The 20,072-nt window shown below is 37.8% G+C and overlaps 1 protein-coding gene across 20 annotated transcripts in view; it reads right to left on the bottom strand.

Annotated features, from left to right (window-relative positions):
• Nucleotides 1–5,719: 5,719 nt before the first annotated feature.
• MAP2 (microtubule associated protein 2) overlaps nucleotides 5,720–20,072 on the bottom strand; it is a 287,600-nt gene continuing 273,247 nt past the window's right edge. For 13 of the 20 annotated variants that reach the window (XM_044241471.1, XM_044241470.1, XM_044241469.1 and 10 more), the window contains 4 exons: nucleotides 16,241–16,333; nucleotides 14,215–14,296; nucleotides 9,880–9,992; nucleotides 5,720–9,685 (listed from right to left, as the gene is read on the bottom strand). In XM_044241471.1, coding sequence (XP_044097406.1) covers nucleotides 9,470–9,685; nucleotides 9,880–9,992; nucleotides 14,215–14,296; nucleotides 16,241–16,333 — 504 coding nt within the window. In that variant the 3' untranslated portion in view covers nucleotides 5,720–9,469. The remainder of the gene's footprint in view (nucleotides 9,686–9,879; nucleotides 9,993–14,214; nucleotides 14,297–16,240; nucleotides 16,334–20,072) is intronic. The other 7 variants (XM_044241478.1, XM_044241486.1, XM_044241482.1 and 4 more) reach the window with 1 other exon arrangement.

Here is a 20,072-nt window from a genome sequence, read left to right as displayed (position 1 = left end):
AAAGGATTAATACCCAAAATATATAAAGAACTTACACAGCTCAATACCAAAAAAACAAATAATAATTAGAAATGGGCAGAAGACCTGAATATACACTTTTCCAAAGAAGATACACAGATGGCCAAGAGATACACAAAAAGATGCTCACCATTGCTCATCATTAGGGAAATGCAAATTAAAACCACAGTGAGGATGTCTGTGTTGCACAATTGGTTAGGTATCTGCCTTCAGCTCACGTCAGGAACCCAGGATCCTGGAACAGAGCCCCAACTCAGGCTCCCTGCTCTGTCTGCTTCTTCTTCTCCCTCCCCCTGCCACAGGCTTCCACACACACTCTCTCTCACTCAATCTCTTTCAAATAAATAAATAAAATCTTAAAAAAAAACCACAATGAGATATTGCTTTACACATGTCAGAATCACTAGAATCAAAAAGACAAGAATTAACAAGTGTTGATGAGGATGTGGAGAAAAGGCACCTTACACACTGTAGGTGGGAATATATTTTGGTGCAGTCACTGTGAAAAACAATATGGAGATTTTTCAGAAAATTAAAAATAGAAATGCCATATGATCCAGTAATTCCATTACTGGGTATTTACCCCCAAACACAAAAATTACCCCCAAAACAAAAATTCTAATTCAAAAAGATACATGCACCTCTCTGCTTATTGCAGTATTATTTATAATAGCTGAGATATGGAAGCAATCCAAGTGTCCATTGTCCATTGATAGATGAATGGATAAAGAAGATGTGGTATGTATACACCCATGATGGAATATTACTCAGGCATAAAAAAGTATGAGATGAACACTGGATGTTATGTGTAACTGATGAATCATTGAACACTACATTAAAAACTAATGGTGTACTATACAGTGGCTAATTAATAGCTATAAAAAAGTATAAGAAAAGTACGAGATTTTTCATTTGTAGTAACATGGGTGAACCTAGATGGTATTATGCTAATTGAAAGAAGTCAGATAGAGATAAATCCCATTTGATTTCATGTATATCTGGAGTCTGTAAGACAAAGCAAATGAATAAACAAAAAGCAGGAATAGACCCATAAATACAGAGAACAAGCTGATGATTTCCAGAAGCGTGGGGATGGACAAAATGAGTGAAGGGGCGTGAGAGACACAGGCTTCCAGTTATGGAATAATTTATGGGGTTAAAAGGTACAGCAAGGAGAATATAACCAATGATAGTGTAATGGTATTGTATAGTGACAAATGATAGCTACACCTGTGGTAAGTAGAGCACAATGTATAGAAGTATCTAATCAGTATGTTGTACATCTTAAACTAGTGTAACATTGTATATTGTATACTTCAATTTTTTAAAAAGAATTGCTCTTTACAGAAATGATATTGTTTGAGACATAATCCTCTTTCATTATTTGCCGAATTAAAGGCAAATACATGAACATTTTTCTAGCCCATTTAATGCTCAGATTTTTATATGACAGATATTTGATATCTTCATTATTGACTGTCAGGAAAATTGCTTATTGGAATATTTAAAGAGATCAAACCTAATCATTAGATGAGATGAGACATCTGCACTGCTTGGGTTCAAATTCAGCCTCTGCCCATTAAGTTTTTGGGGAGTCGGGAGCAGTCAAGGCAGTTTATTGGCCACTGAGCAACCCTCCCGCTGCCCATTAAGTTTTAAATAACTTTTCCATGCTCAGTTATCTCATCTGTAAAATGGGGATGATGATAAAAGTACTCATAGGAGTTAATATATGTTCGTAAGGATGCCTGGAAGAGATAATCACTAAGTAATTATAAAATTAATGTTTATGTCCACTTTAGTTGCACTTCTGGTGGGTTATAGGTGAAGGTGAATTTCAACAGAGACCTTTAAAAAGGGTTTATCATAGGCTGCATTAACTGCACGTTACCCCAGGGGGCCTATCTATTGCTCATAACCTTCTTTTGTTGTTGGCTTCAGGAACCCCATTACCTCCTCAGTGCCTTTTGCTCATCTCTATATTGTTAAGAGTTAAAGTCCTATGGCCACTGCAGTTCCCATAAACAAACATATCAGGGAAGTTCTGGTGGAATGAAGATTGGTAACAGGGGACCATAGCCAAGGTATGGTTACCGAGTACCAGCTATTTGCTTACCAGTATGCCAGAAAAGATCCCATCTCCTCTGTGGGATTCCCATCTTCTGACTTGGAGGAGACAGGCAACGCAGGAACAGGGGTGGGCAAGTGACAGCTGTGGCTGGCTGGCAGGCTGCGAGATCTGGGCTTCCTAGAACAGCTGGGAATGCCCCTGAGATCAAAGCCACTGGTGGTACTTAAGTGGTAGGGCTCTGAGGGGTACTGGGACAGATCTTGGAGGTTCTCTGCCGTACAAGGGATTGGGCTTACAGGTGTTAGAACTGGATGGGATCTGTGGAGGCCAAAGATGGGCATTGGTAAGGAGGAAACTTGGGCAGCAAGTCTTTTAAACATTCTAACAACTCATTCATCTGAATAGGGGTGTGTTGGCTGAAGATCGGCCCTCGGCTCAAGAACACATTATTTGCTTGACTATTTTACAACCTCTTTCCACTATGTCTTTTTTCTACTTCCAAAAGTTATAAGCCAGGACCTTACAAGTTCAGGCCCCTCCAAGAGGATAGCTTTTTTCATTTCTCACTTGGCTATGAGATTTTTAAAAAATCATATGTGGGGAAACAAGCAAACAAATGCCACTTCCCCCCCCCCCTTTTTTCCTTTGCTTTAATGAAAAATATAGGTGGGAAAAGAATCTTAAATATGTTTATCCTGGATATGGAAATTACCAGTGATCATTGTCAAATAGACATATTAAAGATTTATTTCATCTTTCTCAAGATAGGGCAAAGTCTATTAAATATTTGTTCTTCAGGCTCCCAGTCTCCCTGAGGATTCTGATCTGACCTATCCAACCGGACCCTTCCCTCCCCCACTTTAGAACTGGGGGGTTTATTCTTTTGGGTTTTTGTTTCAGAGAATGAGGAAAAACTTGGGAGGGAGAGGAAAAGGAGTGACTCTAAACCTGAAGTTATAAACCTTTAAATTTTGAAAGATCCAAATCTGAAAGAGTGTGTGAGTGTGTGAGTGTGTGAACTTTCTTGAGTTTGAAAACACGGTGCCCTCCAAACAAAACACATCTGTAAGACACAGACCTATTACCTCAACCAGGCCTGAGGCAGATTTTAACGGAATGTGAAGGATTAGAAATGGGAACAGCAGTACTATATTTGTGATAAAAAGCAGGAGAGAATAAAAAGAAGTGGGCTTTTTAGAGTGTGACTGTGATGTTTCTTCAACATACTCAAGAAAACCTAGTAAAGGATAGTGTTTTGAAACAATTTTGGGTTGCTGGACTGTGTTTTTTTTTTTTTTTAAAGATTTTTATTTATTTATTTGACAGACAGAAATCACAAGTAGGCAGAGAGGCAGGCAGAGAGAGAAAGGAGGAAGCAGGCTCCCTGCTGAGCAGAGATCCTGATGCGGGGCTCGATCCCAAGACCCTGGGATCATGACCTGAGCTGAAGGCAGAGGTTTTAACCCACTGAGCCACCCAGGTGCCCCTGGACTGTGTATTTTTGAGAGAGACCACATTCTATCCCTGAATTATTTGGGTCAAAGTTCTACAAGTGCCATATCGTAAAAGAAGAGCCTGTTTTCCTCTCTATATAAGCTACATACAGGGTTGCTTTGTAATCCTACATTATATCTGAGTTACTTGTCTCTTCTCAAGCCAAGCAAAATCTTCTTTGCCTTGTTAATAAGAAAGAAAACTAAGACTTTCTCGTGATTCATGCTACCAGACAAGTAAGTGTCTAAATCCCGTGTAGAAACTTCCCTGAAGGATAACATGGATACTAATTTTTTAAAAAATTAAAAAAAAAGATTTTATTTATTTATTTGAGAGAGAAATAGCGAGAGCAGGAGAACAATCAGGGAGAGTGGGAGAGGGAGAAAGCAGACTCCCCTCCTAGCGGGGAGCCCAATGTGGGGCTTGATCCCAGGACCCTGGATCATGACCTGAGCTGAAGTCGAACACTTAACTGAGCCACCTGGGAACCCCTAAAATAAGAAATTCTTGAAAGTCTAATGATGTTGGCTACATAGTACCAAATCTGCATTTTTAGCAAAGGAAAACTGAATGCAAGGTGAGGACTCCATTGGTAGAACTAAGTTTCAGCCAAGGTAGAATGGTGGGTCTGGCAAATCTCCGACGCAAAAACTTTTCTTCCACCAGTCTCAAGTTTCTACCACTTGATACTAAGACTCTGACATCAGACTTGGTGATATTACCTCCTGTAGTCTTAGAAATGATTCTTTTTTTTTTTTTTTAAAGATTTTATTTATTTATTTGACAGAGAGAGATTACAAGTAGGCAGAGAGGCAGGCAGAGAGAGAGGAGGAAGCAGGCTCCCTGCTGAGCAGAGAGCCCGATGCGGGCCTCGATCCCAGGACCCCGAGATCATGACCTGAGCTGAAGGCAGCGGCTTAACCCACTGAGCCACCCAGGCGCCCTTAGAAATGATTCTTACCTATCAGTGGGCTGTTGTGGAGCTTTTTCTCCTTGGACTAGATGAGCTGAATGCTTCTCAGACTTTAATGAGCAGATGATTCATCTAGGGGAATGCTGTAAGTTGGCCGGGAGTGGAGCCCATGACTTCATCTGTCTAACAAGGTCCCAGGTGAAGCCTGAACACAATTTGAATAGCAAGGAGCTAAAAGATTAAATAAATACAGGGATAAGGTGCATGGGCCTAAAGAATGTCTGCCTTATGATTTTTTTTTTAAAGATTTTATTTATTTATTTGACAGAGATCACAAGCAGGCAGAGAGGCAGGCAGAGAGAGAGGGGGAGGAAGCAGGCTCCCTGCGGGGCTCGATCCCAGGACCCTGGGATCATGACCTGAGCCGAAGGCAGAGGCTTTAACCCACTGAGCCACCCAGGTGCCCCGTCTGCCTTATGATTTGCCCAGAATTAATTCCTCTCTCTTCTCGCAGTAGCAGACTGACTTTACTTAGGAGGGAACATTTATTTACTTAGAAGGGAATATTTCCTCTTCATGATTAGGTTATATGGTTCAGGAGAAGCCCCTTCTCCCTTTACTTTCCTCCTACCCCAACCACCTGTGATAGAGAAAAGAATGTGACCTAACCATGGATAATCAGCCGAAGTGAGCAGGTGATCCAAGGTTCAATGATTTTCAGACCTGAGATCTTGGTTGTGCTAGTGGGAAAGAGGCTTTTTTTTTTTTTTTTTTTTTTTGGTGGGTTGTGAAACTTGGAGCTCCCAGAGAGTCATGAAAGGGGTGTCTGCCTGAGAATAAAACCAACACAGAAGAAGCAGGGCTGACATTTGGGACAAGAAAGATTCCCGATGACATCTTGTGAAAGCCTGGATCCAGGGTCGGAAAAAGAGTCTTAACATCTTTTGGATGCCTGGATCCATCCCTGCCTGAGGCCTGCATTGTTGGTCACTTGAGCCAATAAATTTGCCCTTATGCCTAAGTCAATTTGATTCAGTTTCTGTCACTTGCAACAGATAACATCCTGCTAAATACAGGAGTGCTTAAATCCTGACACACGTTGGGGAGATAATAAGAGCCTTGTCATCATAGATTTTCCTTGGTTGGACTGAGCCGTGTGTGTGTGTGTGTGTGTGTGTGATATTTTTTTTTTTCCCAGAGAAGAAACAATCTGAAACTGTAAATTAGGTGACAAGCAATTTTATTTTGCAAAACAATCACTATACAGCAACAAATACATTTGCAAATTTTGATTGAAAAACATGAACTAACTACAACCAGCCATTGAAGAAATGCCTTTCTATGGTAACAGGCTCTAGAATTATCAGAAGAAAGAAACCCCCCAGAGATTTGTAGCGGCATGTTGGAACCTTGGAATCCCAGCATACAGAGTATACTTTTTGTTGATTTTTTTTTTTCTTTTTGCTAAAGTTGAAGTAGATTTTCATGATTGATATTTTCTGAGTTTAAAAATAAGCTCTTTCCTGCAGAGGGACTTGGCCTCAACCTACACACCCAGGCTAAAAATCCTAGGTGTAAAAAAACAAACATCAGTGCTGATTTTAGCACATCAGTTTTGGAAGGAATGCCTAGAATTTGCCTTTCCAAGCCATGAATCTCTTTTTTTCTTCTTGGCTACTTAGACCATGAATAGTTTGCTTTTCTCATTTTTGTGGCATGAAAAATCGGACAAAAATTGTAATTGTAACAAGGTCAGAATCAACTGCATTGAGATTATTTCTTTAACAATATTGACATGTTATATTTTGTCTGATGATCCTATTTCCTGCTGTATTTCTGTATGAATGTGTGGAGAAGGCCAGTTACCTCAGCAGATTCTTTCATTTGGTGAAGTTCTCTCTTCAGCCTTCTTCAGCCATACCCAGTTGGTGTTACACAGGTGTCTTGCTTGTGGGTGAGATTTCAACCTATCACCCTGCTGGAACTCAGCAGGAGAATCCAGAGAGAGTTGGTTCCTAAATGAACAGGGCCTTTGAAACTCATCATCAACTCGGATCTTCCCTGCATCATTATAAAGTACCCAATTATTGGTAGCAGGTGACCCAGAGAGAGTGAGTTCATTGAAGAAGCAGGCCTTTTAACTCTTCACAGCTCTGGATTACTTATGTATCCTTAAACAGGTTCTCAAAGGCTAAAGCCAGAGAGAAACTGGCAGTAAGAGATCTAGAATTGGAACTATAAAGCTTTAATTTCTAGATCAGCGTATGGGTATCCCCACAAGAGTGGTGTTCAAAAAGCTTAATTTGTGTCGTTAATCTTGAGAGTGAAGGCAAGATAGGTTCCACCCCCTAACCCCATAAGAAGACATTTAGCCTGTGTATTTCTCTCTTGGATTGGTACAAATTATCAGGGTTTTTTGGGTTAACACTAAAAAGAATAATATTTCCATACAAAGGAAGGGCATTTACTCATTATAATTTTACTATAATTTGAAATAAACATTTGTTTTAATGCCAAATCTAGTATCTTAGGGCTTTATATAATCTGTACCTTGGGCATGTATTTGTAAGAAACAGAATTTTCACATATAAAGCACAATTACTTATTCTTAACTTTTATAAACAATTAAACCAAGTTGGTAAAAAATACTTATTTTATAGGTTAAAACTGTTCTAACCAGCTGTTAACTCCTTCTTTCTAGAGAACTTTAGACACTATCTAACACTGTCAAACATGTCTAAAACATGTAAGAAAATACCATAGGTTTCCACACAACTACTCTTTCTTCTCCGATTTTCTGGAGCATTTCAAGGGAAGCTGATGAATAAAATGCTCATATAGGTCAAATCCACATCACAGCAATTATTAGGCAGAAAGTAGACACATCCATAGTCATACTCAGCAGTTTCTAATTTTTTGGCTGTTGTATAAAAGAACTGATTTGTCAACATTTTCATTTGTCAACATTGATTTGTCAACCTATTTGCTGACGTAAAACCTCTTAGTTGAGAATGAATACTATCTTTTTGCTCCTAGAGTTTTTTTTGGTGGAAGTCACATTGGTTGCAATATCCAGTGGGTCACAAAATGGCACCCATGTCTGTCTGTCTTTGCATCCCTTGGCTGCTTTCCTAGCTACTACTTTACTTCCTCGTTGCCTCATCCACGCCCATCATTTCCTCTTATATAGTCCGGAATTAATTTGGCTCACAGGGATCAAACACTTATCAGACTCTTTGCCTTTAACTGTTCAGATCCAACCTACCAGCCCCGAGCAAGAAAAAGAATAGATAAAATACTGAAAAATATCCACCCAGACTGGTAACTGATTCCTTATTCAGGCCATTGACTATTTTGTTGCTTATTCACAAGTCCAAGATGAATGATGTGTGAGAGGAATTAATTAATTGGTGATTTCTCAGACTGTAGATTAAGTCAGACCAGTATCATTCTATTGATAAGTAATACCAAGTCATATAGGGTTCCTGTACAGAGGGCAATGTTGGAATCCCAAAAAAACTGATTTAGATATCTGTATCTCAAGTGTTTTGTAGCTCTGGCTTCTCAAATTACTGTACTTATCCTTTCTGATCAAGGGATCTTTACTTTGGGTAAGGAAGCCAAATATTTTCTCTCAGATAATTTAATTAGCAGGCACTGTTTGGAAGAGTGGGAAAACATGTCCCAAACTCCCTCTGTTAGTTTCAACTTTAGCAAATGGAAAAAAAAAAAAAAAAATCTTAAGAAGTCTGTTTTATGAATGATTACAGGAATAAAACCCAAAGTATTCCATAATTTAAAATGAAATAAATCCAAAATCTTAAACCAACAATCTGTAAACCCTTTTAATGTATAACTGGACCCACCCCCACAAACTCCATGTTGGTGAAAGCAAAGAAAAATAAATTTTCCTAGCATCACGGGAGAGACTTGTATCTGGCACTAGAACAGGGTTACAGCTCTGAGTTGTTACAGGAAGCAACTTCATGCTAAAACTTTTTGTTCTTTTTTAAGGTATTTTTTTTTTTTTAAATAGGGAAAGAACCCTGCTAACATCTACTTTCACATACCTAAAATTGCAACACCAAAGGGTGCAGGAGACACAGATACTGTGAATAAGGAAGTATAATATTCAAGTATATGAGGAAGTATCACAAATGGCCACAGAGAAATATATATATATTTATATCTATAATACTGTATCAAACAGATGGAAAGGGAGTGTGAAACTGGTAGTGTGGACACAAATCTAGCTGATCAACTGACATTCTAATCAGACACGAGTCCATCCTAATGAAAGTGCCTCATTCCTAAGAGATGCACTTTTAAACTGCTTCCTCAACCACAGCTCAAATGCTTCGTAACTATTTTTTATTAGTTAAATAACTTATTGGATTGACTTATACTCTGATATAATTATCCAGGTCCCAAATGTTAATAACTTAACTGAATCTTCCTTCCCATTTATACAAAATAACGCTTAAAAAAAAAAAAAAAAAACAACTTATTTCCTACATGCTCTTTCCTTCCTGCAATCAGACTCCTTGATTTAATGTAACCTGCAATAAGTTAAAATGGGCAGCTTTTATCTTTTCACCCAGCAACAGAAGAGTGGAATGAGCAGCTTGGATTTCAACAAGGCCTTTCAGAATGTATGGATAGCCTTCAGGCACATGAAAGGTAAAAATGCAATTTTTAAAATAATAATACTCCATGCAAAACAGAGCAGAGCAAAAATAATTGTCCAATTGTACTCATGTAAAGCCAGTGTCTTCCTGTTGCAAATGGAAATCAAGTCAATTTCTGCATATACTATTCATTGTTTTTTATAAAATTGTAACAATTACTACAGTTTGGGAATGACATTATTTATTTTATGGTTTGTAAAGAATGAATATAACACCTGCTCAGAGCCCACTCCTGCCAAGAGCTCATGCCTAAATACTATTACTTCGATGCTAAACGAGAAATATTCACAAACCCTGCTTAGCGAGTGCAGCAGTGACATCTTCGGCCAAAGTGGCAAGCTGAGGGGATTCAAGCAGGTTGATGCTTCCAGAAGAGGAGACATTGCTGAGTCGTCGGGGGGATGCCACGCTGGATCTGCCTGGGGACTGCGTAATGATCTCAGCTCCGTGGTCCACACGGGCCTTCGCGTGCTCTCTGAAGTTCAACTTCTGGCTGTCGATCTGTTCAAGATAAGCATCAGTCCTTGTTACCTCAAGTGTCTTCCCTGGCCCCTAGACTTTTCACCGTGTCTCAGAGCTCTGCCATTCCTATGTCCTACCTGTCCAGTCTTTAATCTGTGACCCATTCTGATGAGGAGCATTTCAGAATAATTAAAAAACAGAAGACAGGATCAGCTCACATCCTTCGTTCTTACCTTGACGTTGCCGCCTCCAGGGACATGGTGAGCATTGTCCAGTGAGCCGACTTTAGCTTGGGCCTTCTCTTTGAAATCCAGTTTTACACTCTCAATTTTCACACGCCCACCGCCTGTGAGGGAAGAAAGGCTTTGCTACAATAACATCTTCTACTTGTAGTGCTTATTTCCCCAAAATGATTACAGTAGATAGATCATTATAAAACACAGACTTAATTTACTAGTTTTTTAATTATGGATGTGAAAGGAGTTTTTTAGAATTTCTCGTCCGTACCATTTGTCCCATATCACCCAAGGTAATGACATTCTTTTTGTACCATTATATGGCTTGACCTACGTATTAATATCTTTTTCTTCTAAGCGGAATTGAAGCTAGATTACCTGATTTCTAGATAAATTTTCAATGCACTTATCTATTTTGAAACTTATCATATCTACCTTGCTTTTCAACTAAAAAATTCTTCTTCGTAATCTACCATGTCTAACATAAAATATCAGAGTGGTTTTTCTTATCTGTATAATAAAAATTCTAAAAAGAACACAGTGAAAATATCCTATTTCATCTTTTCTAAAACTTGGAACGTTTAATCTCTTACTCTTATGGGAGTAAATTAAATTGAAATGAAGATTTTTATTCTTTTCATGGTAATAGGTCACTTTTCCAAAAAAAAAAAGCCTAAAAAACTAAACTTTTAGGTTAGAAATGGTACACACTAGGTAAAACATTCATTTGTATGTTTTCAACATTGATAGCTTGACTGATGAAATTGAAGTTGGAAGCTAAATTGTTTATTATCAGTGAACGTTGGGAGTTTCCCATTATCAATAGTAGGTGGAGTGACCGGAAGAGAACCTTAGGAAATCCCACTCTTGTACAGATGGCATAGGACCAATCTAACACTGACTTTGATCTGATAATGTAGAGACAGTTTTTACCACATCATTTCCTTAACAGCTAATTAGCCTGAAGCTTGAGGATCTGCTGATCATGGAGAATGCAGAGTGCCCGATCTCGGCATGTCTTTCCCCGCTTGTAAATGCAGGGAGTTCAATCCTGGTAAGGTACCCACTGTCCTTTAGCCTGTCCTGAGCACCTCTGAGGGTCTGCTGATGTCTTTGACTTGAAAAGAAGCTAAATTAGACCCCTGTACCTCTCCAACTGAGATTTGCTTTCACTTTCGTTTTCTTTCTTTCCTTTTTTTTTTTTTAAAGATTTTATTTATTTATTTGACAGACAGAGATCACAAGTAGGCAGCGAGGCAGTCAGAGAGATGGGGGGTAGGGGAAACAGGCTCCCTGCAGAGCAGAGAGCCCGATGTGGGGCTCGATCCCAGGACTCTGGGATCATACCTGAGCCGAAGGCAGAGGCTTTAACCCACGGAGCCACCCAGGCGCCCCTTCACTTTCATTTTCAATCTGGTTTGGGTGTGTGCATTTCTTTGGAAGCCCAATGGTAAATGACATGACCATCTACTATTGTAACTGCTTCTCTTTTAGGATTTTGACTTGGGAGAAACATGGGGAAGATTTTTCAGTTTTGGACTCTTGATGCTTTTGTATTTCTGGAGATGAAAAAGAAGGCCTGTTAAGTCTTCATAGACTTAGACCTTGTGGTATTTTTCTCATATGATACCCAGACATTTATATTGATACCCAACTACCTGGCCAGGGACCCCTTGAAATTATGTGGTATTATTAGATTACATTTTAAAAATATATCCATTCAATCTTCTCCTGAAACTTTAGGATGTGCACAGTGTTATTTAACTTACGTTTATAGGAGACATGTACTTGTCCTCCCGCCAAAATATGCATTATTGTAGGAAGTGTTATTCTTCCAACATTTCCCCTAGCCACATGGGTCTCACGTGTTGGTTGTGATGGGATTAGGGTGATTCATAAAACATATTTATCTTGGTTAGAGGCTGGAGGATGTTGAGTTTCAACTTGAAGAGATCAAATTTCTTGCGATCTTTTTACTTTTTTGTTACCACGAATAGAAATGGCCTTTGCAAGCTTTCTTTTATGATTATATGTTGGACAGAGTTATAATCCTGTTAAAATTTTTATTGAAATCTATTTTGAGGGAGAGAAAAAAACACAATATTGACCCAAAATGTATTCAGAAAAGGAAGCTTGAGAAATCTGTTATTGAAACAGATTGAAATCCTACTAGAAATTTTTATGTAACTGTGAGAGAAACCCATTTGTATTCACAGATCTATGTCTTTGGCTCTGAAGAATTCTGGCATCCACCAGGAGCACTAATTATGAAGGACTATAATCTTTATCAAGTTCCATATGTCCTAAAGTTGGGCTTCCACATGTTGAACTGCTTCCTTTATTTCTTCTTTAGATACTCCACATTCCAAAGTAACTTTGTGAAAAGCTTGCCATTGTCAAGGATCATTGTGTTAACACTTCCTTAAGAGTTTAGTCATCTGATTCAGTTCTTATAAAAGAAAGATCTAGATTTAGAAATAGGTGGGAGTCCATGACAATAGTCTTTTATGACCAATAAATCTTACATAGACTACTTCTTTAACTATGTCACATTTTCCTGCACAAGAGTCCAGTTGAATTTGGCTAATGGAATACTGACTGTCTAAATTAAAGAATCTTATATTTTCATTTGCATTTTGGAGGAAAATAGGCAGTATGGCCAAATATTTCAGTCATATTCTTGACACAGCAGTACAGAGTCAACTAAGTTTGTAAGCTTGAGTTATAGAGAGCAGAACTGTGAAGATATGCAGTATGAGACCAGGTCCAGGCCACCTCAGGAATGGCAGAGAAGCTAATTCCAGGTAATGGTTCTGAAATTAATACTGGAGATTATTGAGGAACATCTACAAAAAGACATGACACTAATTGACCTGAAAACTGGACCTGGGTACTTGGAGTTTTCTCATTTTCTCCCCTGCTTGCCTTTTCTACTTCAACAAGCTACTCCAAGGACAGAGCCTTGAGATAATGATGCAGTGTTGAGAACAACTACACAGGATGCATGACTAAACCCAGTTAAGGCCTCTTCAATAGACTTTTAAGATTTGGTGGGAGGGTGTGAGGATCCATCTAACTGCTACCCAAGAGAAGTCTAATATGTAAAGTTCCCTTTTACTTATTAAAACTGCCACCTACTAACCTGGAATGGCCTGCCTCTTTCTTTGGTTCCCCCCGTCTTCTGAGTACATGGGCCAGTTTTTGATTATACCCTCCCAAGAGGGCTGTGAACCAATAGAGATTCCATATATGTATTTTCTAACTCCTTGACTTGTTTTATCAACACCTTTGTCAGAGTGAAACCTGACTTCTAAACATGTTTCCAATGCATTTATCCATTTTGAAACTTAGCTTATCTCCCTTTATTTTTCAACTAATAAGTTCTTCTTAATGATCTTTTTCTTGGTTAGAAAGCTTTTGGGGCTCGATTGTTCTTATACTTTGTTTCTGATAACATTTGAGGCAGTGGTTAATGGGAATAACCTATTACCTGGTTTAATTAAGACATCAAGCATAGCAAAGGCCTCCTCTTGTCCTTCTATAATCAATGGTATCTATTGTGTCAAAATAATCTCAAGAAAATAACAAATTTGACAGTTGTCCATTATTTAAATACACATGAAGGTAGAATTTAGCAAAATTATATAATAATGGTACTCAGAAAAATGACTCATAATATGTTAGATTTACACTTTAAAGAGGAAAAAATCCCCAACAAGTATGAATGTAAATGGTACTCTAGAGCACTAGTCTTATACGATATTCTAGAAAAACAAGAGGCCAATAGTTAAATAAGCTGGTATAAGCACTGTGTCAAGCAATGGGTCATTTAAGCACTGCATTCTGCTGAGGATTTATAATGCTTATTGACCTACTGTAGGATCTGAGAAATTTAGCAGATAAATACTTTCATCAGCTTTGCTTAAACACAATCCTTTCTTCACATATGTAGACAAAATACTTCATGAAAAATCTTTGGAAATGCTGCTTTCAATCCATGTAATTATGTATAAATACATGGCCCAAGAAATTTTATAGACCATATATTTCAAAAGAGTTCCAATAAGCATGTCGAGTACATAGGGATAAATGCATTTATATACGTTTAATTTTGAATCTGTCCTATGATATATGGCCTCCTTGTGATAATTGAATTACTTGTCCAAATGAAGATGCCTTAAAGTTTCTCCCTTAAGTTTCCATTAGTAAAAGCATGAATTTTCAGGATTTTGAGACTTTTTTCCAGTTAGGTATTTTAAAACAAAAAAAATTTGCTTGTTGATTTCTTGAGCAATTTAATATTTCCCAAACTACCAAGAAGTATTTATTTACCTGGCCTGTGGCGGATGTTCTTCAGAGAGCCACATTTAGATGTCACATGGCTTAAGTCTATCTTCTTGGTAACAATCTGCACCTGTATGAACCACATAAAATATGCTTATCATGGTTGAGACATGGACAAGTCCCCAAGCTCATACATAAAATCCAGAAACATACCCATACTTACAATATACAACAGCACAGAAACCCAATCTGAAGTACACACACACACACACACACAGACACACACACACAGGAAAGCATAACCTCCCAGTGTCCTCCCATATTTGGTTGGAAAGAAGGACCAAAATGAAAGAGAATCCTAGAACAGAAGATTTTTTTTAGTAGAAAAGAGATCATGCCACAAGAGGATAGAAACACCTGGATTAATAAGGCAAGCTTCCACTCACAGAATGAAGCCACACCATGTTAAACATTTCCATAAGCAAAAAGCCAAGTGAAGAAATGAATTATTCTTTAAAAAATGATTTTTACGTAAAAGTGACCAACATTGCTCATAGATACAAGAAGACAGCATTGCTTTTAGATATAAGAAGAAGAAAGCTCAAAGCTTTTCTGAAATGGTCATGTCTTGCCTAAATGGAATTTTTCTTATCCACCAAATTGTAAAATAACATTTTTTTTTCTTGTGTTAGAAATAGTGCTTTTCTGATTGTGGTCCATTGTCCAATGTGTCAGAAGTACAAGGGTATTACTGAATTGGAAATGGGGCCATGGAATCTGCATATTTGAATAAGTGATTCTTCTCTAGAGGAAAGTCTGACAACTGTTTTGGAGGTTGGAGGCTCCCCTACCTACTTTAAGATTATCTCAATTTATCCTTTGCCACCTAGCTGTTTTGGCCAGTAGGGCCTGCAGGAGAGGATAGGGGTTGTCCTCTGACACCCTCTAGGTATTTCCTAGGACTGAGACTGCTTCTGCAAGACTAGCATGCAGTTTGCACTTATAGTCAGGACACAAGGAAGAGGGCCACCATGTCAATGTAAATACTGATCTTGAGGCTAAGGTCAACATCCTTAAGGACCTAGCAAAATGTGCTATGGACTTTCGATGACAGTGACATTTTCAGGCTCAGTGGAATTACTTCAAGCAACAGGTGACATGTCCTGGTAGAAGGCACTGGCTTGTCACCTCTTTCATTGCTTGACTGTATCTCTGCCTAGCTGAGGAACAAGGAGACAAGAGTTACTAAACAGGCAAGAATTCTGGACTTGACACTCTTGAGTCACAGATGCCCAGAATCTGAAGTTTAGGTGACAAGGATCTGTAGAATAGAGAGTCAGCCTGGGTCACCTTTAATATTCGTATTGTGTAATGAACCATGCTTCCTTTACCTTGAGTTTGCCTGTTTCAGCTCTGTCTCAACTAGGTTTGAGAAACATGGATTCTTCTTTCCCTTCCTCTCAAAAGATATTATTTCCATTCAATTCAAGACACAAGAAAAAAAAATCCCATCAAGACAAAGTTTATACTGCGACTTGAGTCTTTTCACTTTGAATGACAAGTGAACTGTGTTTCACTAGTTTTGAATTATTTCAAATGATATCCTAACGCTCACGAATAGTGATGTACAAAAGATTGACATTACACCCTTTGGGTACTTTCATGTATGTCAGTCTTTGCCTCAAGAGTAATTGAAATGGAGCTATAAAAGTGTGTGCCCAGCTGATGTTTGCAGGGGAGTAGAGACAACATGAGGAAGAACCCTGAAGCCAAAGGCCAGCAAACAAAATTGGCAAGTGAGGTGTGTTTGCCATCCTCCTGAAAGACATGATGCAGCCCCATAAGATTTTATTCCTCAACTGAAAGCAAGAGATTTGCTGATAATCTTTCAGGGAAGGATGGGAGGCCCACCAGCAAAAATGCAAGGGTGACAAGCTCCCAGACCAGGGGACTTGTGGAGCAGCAGTAAGTAGAAGGTGTGTATTGTGAGAGAGGCAGGAAAAGAGACAGGGGGTTGGCTGTGTAGATAGCTCCCCACAATCAAGACAGCTTTCTAATAGAAACTTCTACTTACATTTCCGCCCCCAGCAGAATGTTTGATGTTATCCTTGGAACCACATCGGGACTGAACCTTGCTAAAATCAATCTTCTTGTTTAAAATCCTAACCTAAAAGGAATTGGAGGTAACTTTACTGTGCATTTTTCTTTTAATATGCTTGGCATAGGGAGCCAGAAAGGGTTGGTGCCAAGGAGGCTCCAAAATTCCTTCCACCTACATAATCATTTAAGAAAAAAAAAAAAAAAAAAGCTAAGACTGGAATTGAAGAATGGATCTATCATTTAATATGAGCCCCTAGTCTCCTGAGTCTCCAAGGGCCAAATGATCAAGAACTTTAGATATCTAAGTTATAGGCAGGTGTAACCTAGAAACAATTAGAAGAAAAGAAAAATAAAAGTTGTATCATCTGTGACTGGGAGGCTTCTGATATTGTGGGCAACACTGGGACTCATTTTCCACTCTATGTAAGGTCTAATAGTGTACTTCAGTGTAGTTCCTGTCCTACCCCTGTTCAATCCTACAGTGTCAACCATCACAGTTAAAATCACCTGGTATGCTTGATTGCATTATTGGTCCGCATAATACAGGTGAGGTTCTTGACTGGTTGGGCTGAATGCCATAGATGGGCTTCTCATTCATCCCGCAGAACTCTTGCTTTCCCAAGAGGGTCAACAAAGAGGCTCAGGTCCTCCCGAAAATCTTTTCTCTGACAGCAGCTCATACACAACCATAATACTTGAATGGTTGGCGCCAGAGCATTCTTTCCATTATTTCAGAGGGGAGCAAATCAAGGACTGCTAGTTAACTGACTTACAGCAGGTCATGTAGAGGTAGTCCAGGCCTTGGCTAGGTCCAAGAGATTTGAGGTTAGGTGTTTTATTTCTATTTTCAGGAAGTTCAGTATTCATCTTGAAGACAATAGCAAATCTAAATCTAGATAGATATTATTCGGGTGTAATGTAATGCGCAAAGTAATAGTTCTTGTTGCATTTTCCCATGTGTATTAAATTTTGCATGTTTTGAAGGGCACATGAGGATGTAGCATGGAAAGAAAGGTTTACTTTTGTTGTTTGTTTGCTTTATTATTTTGGCTACTTCAACTCTTCTCCCTATATTCCCTCAATAGCTAAAGAGAAATTATGTTTTCAATGCTTTGTCCTCTTTTAAAAAAGTTTGTCCTCTTTAAAAAAAAAAAAAAAAAACACCTAAATAAATATATCTAGATATACAGCCATCTCCAAGAATGGTATCACATCTCTTGGTGTTTGCTAAAAAGAATAAAAAATTCAAGATGACATTGAATCCTGACTATTTTTAACCAAAAGCTTAAATTGCTGTGCCTGCCTGCCACTGACAAGGGAGCTTGTCGCTTACAGGGAAATATCATTGACAGCTCTCATTGGCAGCCCAAGGGAAAGGCCTCTTGTCAAAATCTGAAGTCAGAAAATATGATGATTGGGTCATTCTTTTGAGCATGATAAAAATCCCAATTTAAAAAGAAGGGGGGACTATCACAGAGTCTATATCTAACAATAAATACAGTGACATGCTAAGAATTTCACATAAAATGTAGAGGCCAGTAACTTTAAGCCAATGAGGTCATTACATTTAAAGCTTCTAGATAAATAATTTTTAGAAAGCAGGTAATTTCACTATTTCAAATAATAATACTTTTAATTATCTTCCTTGAGTGTCTATTTTGGCAATGAAATAGAATTCATCTAAGGCATTTTTCCTAATCCTTGGGGATATATAGGGCCTCATATTTCATTTGCAAATTTTATTTTAGAGATCATTAGAGTACCAATCAAGTGACTCATTACCCAGTGATCAAAAGCTAAATGTTAAATCTGATTCACTTGTTGCAAAAATGGAAATTCCAAATTCAGTTGCATGAATCTGTTTGACTCTAACATTTAATCAACTGGCAATTTTTATGATTTCTAAAACAAATGATTCAAACTCCAAGGGGGCACACTGCCAGCATTACTTAGAGTCAATTTAAAATTTAAAATCCTAAAGCTTAAAAACTGCCTTGTGTTGATTTTCCCCCAGATTTTCTAGAGATTCATAGATTTTCTAGCGAAACAATTAGTTGGCCTTTTTCGATGGGACTTTCCCAACCTACATCTGTTTAATCATAATGTGAAACAGACCTTTGACATGGGTTAATGGCATGTTCTTTATATATTTCCATATTTACAATAGCTTCAGAGTATATTGCCTTTGTTTCAAATAAGGTAGAGCTTGACATTTAGCATTTTGCTTGCTGAATAGACAGAAATAAAGTCACTTTGGGCACTGAAAGCTTGATGCTCAGTAAGATTCATGCTCTAGCCTGACAACGTGTACCTAAGCACTTACCTAATCTGTGTGATGCACATTTATCCTTTAGCAAAATTATAAAATACATCATGCCAAAGATCTCTGGGATTATTTACCAATAATTAACACCTTAAAGAATTAATTCTACAAATACCAGCCGTCCTCAGAAACTATTGCATAAGACAGAAAAATAGACGGTTGCTATGAAGGATAAAATTTTATTCCAGATTACTATTATTTTTTTTTAAGTCAGAGAGTCAAGTTTTTAACTCTCTGTGCTCAATGGATGAGTCTAAGTAAAAATGACATTTTGGGGGAAGAAATTTCCATTGAGCTTTGTCTTCCTATATGTCAAGAGAAAATTATTTTAACATCTCAGAGATGGTCTAGAAAAAAAATACAACAAACCTTTATTTGATGAACTAATTCTCTATATTCATGATATGGAAGGAAAATATTTGAATAATCATTATCCAAGGATAGCTCTAAACCACATTTTATTCTTGTCAATTTCAACCAAAATTTTTAGTTGCACTATGAATGCAAAATGGGATGATTTAAAAGTGTGTGACAATCTTTCCTTCTGTATTCAGAGTGGAAGGGAAAAATGTATTATTTCAATCAAATGATTCATCTTTCTAAAGCTCTGCCTTGTTCAAAATTCTCCCAAAGTCTCTATTTCCTATTAAATGCATCAAAACTTCTTAGGTAGGCAACCAGGGTTCTCAGAAATTTTGATTTTTTGAGCGCTCTTCTCAAAACTTTACATTTTGGTCAGACTTTACATACATCATCAACTAGAGATTAATTGGAAATGTGAAATGTAAAATGAAAGAAAATGCAATCCTAATTTATAACTTCTAGTAAAACAATTTATGAACCAGAGGCATTAATTACAAGGTCAACTTAGATTTCTTTAAGCAATGGGATTTTGATTTTGTTTTGTTTTTGATTTGACGCTCTCTGATGCTGCTTTTTTAACAAAAGACCCATATGTCAGCTGAAGATAGCAAGATATGGAGAGTAACTAGGGTCCAGAAGTTTGGATTCTGGTCTTGACTCTCCTACATGATAGTGCCAGGCTCTACAGGCATGCTCTAGGTATGAACCTCAGTTGCTGTATACTTCTTTCTTCTTTATCCAATGTTGTTTTAGAAAGAATGTCTTTTTTTTTTTTTTCTTTTGAAAGGGTAGTAGTGGCCTGTAACCCTTCAACTTTATCGGAGATTAAGTTTTTCCTTTGGCTTTACATCATTTTTCAGGAGTGCTTAAATGAACCCTTTCTTCATCCTTGCATTATAAAAACACTTCTCCCTCTCTCCCCAAAATATTTCCCATTCCATAGCATTCAATTTTAATGAAAACTATTTATCCATCCTATATAGAGTCCTGAGATATCGTATACTAAACAAACAAACCAAAAAAATACGACCACATCAGATATTTTTGAAGAATGAAAGTTATCTGGAATAGATGATGTTTTTCAAAGATTAATCTGTTAACAACCCTGTGCCCAGATTAA

Source organism: Neovison vison, chromosome 3, assembly GCF_020171115.1.
Source record: "Neovison vison isolate M4711 chromosome 3, ASM_NN_V1, whole genome shotgun sequence".
Classification (NCBI taxonomy): domain Eukaryota; kingdom Metazoa; phylum Chordata; class Mammalia; order Carnivora; family Mustelidae; genus Neogale; species Neogale vison.
The sequence above is the reverse complement of the archived record's forward strand: the minus strand, read 5'-3'. Positions and strand labels throughout refer to the sequence as shown.